General features: G+C 51.5%; 1 protein-coding gene across 1 annotated transcript in view; it reads right to left on the bottom strand.

Annotated features, from left to right (window-relative positions):
- Positions 1-1,463, bottom strand: part of mycbp2 (MYC binding protein 2) — a 135,245-nt gene extending 133,782 nt beyond the window's left edge. The window contains exons 1-2 of the mRNA XM_016230940.1: positions 777-1,463; positions 568-578 (exon numbers count right to left, since the gene is read on the bottom strand). Of these exons, the coding sequence (XP_016086426.1) occupies positions 568-578; positions 777-1,055 (290 nt within the window). The 5' untranslated portion in view covers positions 1,056-1,463. The remainder of the gene's footprint in view (positions 1-567; positions 579-776) is intronic.
- Between the last annotated feature and the right edge of the window lie 283 nt (positions 1,464-1,746).

The raw sequence follows: 1,746 nt of genomic DNA, 5'->3' as shown, positions 1-1,746 counted from the left end.
TGAGTGAGTGAGTGTGTGTGTGTGAGTGTGTGAGTGAGTGAGTGAGTGAGTGAGTGAGTGAGTGTGAGTGAGTGTGTGTGTGTGTGAGAGAGAGAGTGATTCTCTCTACAGCAGGGTGACGTCAGGCAAAACAGAACCCAGCCCTTTGCCAATAAATAAGATCCCATATGTGCTATCGACGAATAAGTCAGTTATGTAAATGTAATAGCTGAATATCAACCTCCCTGAAAATGCAATTCAGTGAATAAGGCTGATATCTACAACCTGAACTGGGACTATAAGACATTTCGCTAGCCTTAAATGTACACACATTTGACGCGAAAGGTTTGATACTTTCTTCTTTGCGTAACATATCATTGTCTATGCGCTGCACTTGAAGAAAGTTCAGTTTTATCACACACACATCAAACTCACGTCCTATTAGCACAACACTACATTTTGAGCCCAAGCAGCTGCTTAACAGCTATCGCTATTGATCTAGTTGCGCAAGATCTCTCGAAACGGCATTGTTGACCGTGACAGCAGAGTGAAGGTGATTTTAAAAAGTGCATAAATCAAAAGCAACACAAACTGAGCTTCTCCGTTGACCTGCATGAGATGAAACGGGTGTTTTAGCTGCGCCCGCTAAGGAAGTTAGCCGCGTGCTAACTGCTAACTGCCTGCTGTTTGGGCTCAAGTGAGCTCAGGTTTAACCCAGTGGGTTTTGTTTACAAAAGCGTCCAGCCGCACGCCATCGCGGCCGGTTTGTCATCCCGAACCGAGCCGGCAAATCAGACCCACCTGCCGAGGTTGAGCCCCTGCTCTTTGTCGTTGATCGCGGTGGTGTAGATCCTCCGGTACCGCTCCGCCAGTGCTCGCCCCGAGAGAAGCAGCTGGTAGCGGCTCCGACAATCCGAGCGGGCCCCCACAACAGGACAGGAGCCCATGCCTGCTCCGATCGATGCGAGATCGCTTCCAGCTCCGGGAATGACCCTGACTCCCAGCTCCATGGAGTGGGACGAGGAGGACGGGATCCCGCTGTCACCGGCACCCGCTGCCGCAGCAGCACACATCATCGTTTAGGGGAACAACGCATATATTAGATTACAGTGTCAGTCAACAGAGCTACCTCAAAAGTCCCAAGCACACCCCATAAATCCGCTCCGCAAAAACACCCGGCGAATTAACGTACATCCGAGCACCTCCAATTTAAACGACGTTTACGGTTAGCCGCTCTGCTGCGACTGCGAAATACGCGTCCGTTCCTTCGCCCGGGTCCAAAACCGACCGTTATTTCCTCGACTGCAGGCGACCCGACTGCCTGAAGCGAAACCAGTCAAAAGCGCGAGCTGGCGTCCGTGCTTCGCGGGTGTTCCTGCTGTTTTTCTCGACCCCGTAAAGACAGCACCCCTAGCAGCGCTGCCATCTTAGCTTCATCATCCTTCCCTGTGTGTTCATGTCGCTGGCTGGCAAGCATGCCGGGATACATTCCCATCCATGGCACACACGCCGGCTGTGTTTCGAAACGCAGTGCGCGGCCTACCTAGACACAATTCGAGCGCTCGAGCGATGTTCTAAACGCGCCTAGAGTGCTGTCCAGCTAGGGGACTCGATGGAGTTTGAAACGCGCCCGCTGTAGTAGTACTGAAACGGCTGAGTATGAGGCGCCAGATGCGGGTTTGGATGCTTTAACGGTCGTTTCTCTCAAATAAGAATGTGAATTTACTGAACGGTTACAAAAACACACATCCAGCGAGATTATTTCCT

This window comes from Sinocyclocheilus grahami, unplaced genomic scaffold, assembly GCF_001515645.1.
Source record: "Sinocyclocheilus grahami isolate Dianchi unplaced genomic scaffold, SAMN03320097.WGS_v1.1 scaffold380.1, whole genome shotgun sequence".
Classification (NCBI taxonomy): domain Eukaryota; kingdom Metazoa; phylum Chordata; class Actinopteri; order Cypriniformes; family Cyprinidae; genus Sinocyclocheilus; species Sinocyclocheilus grahami.
This window is presented reverse-complemented; position numbering and strand designations above follow the sequence as displayed.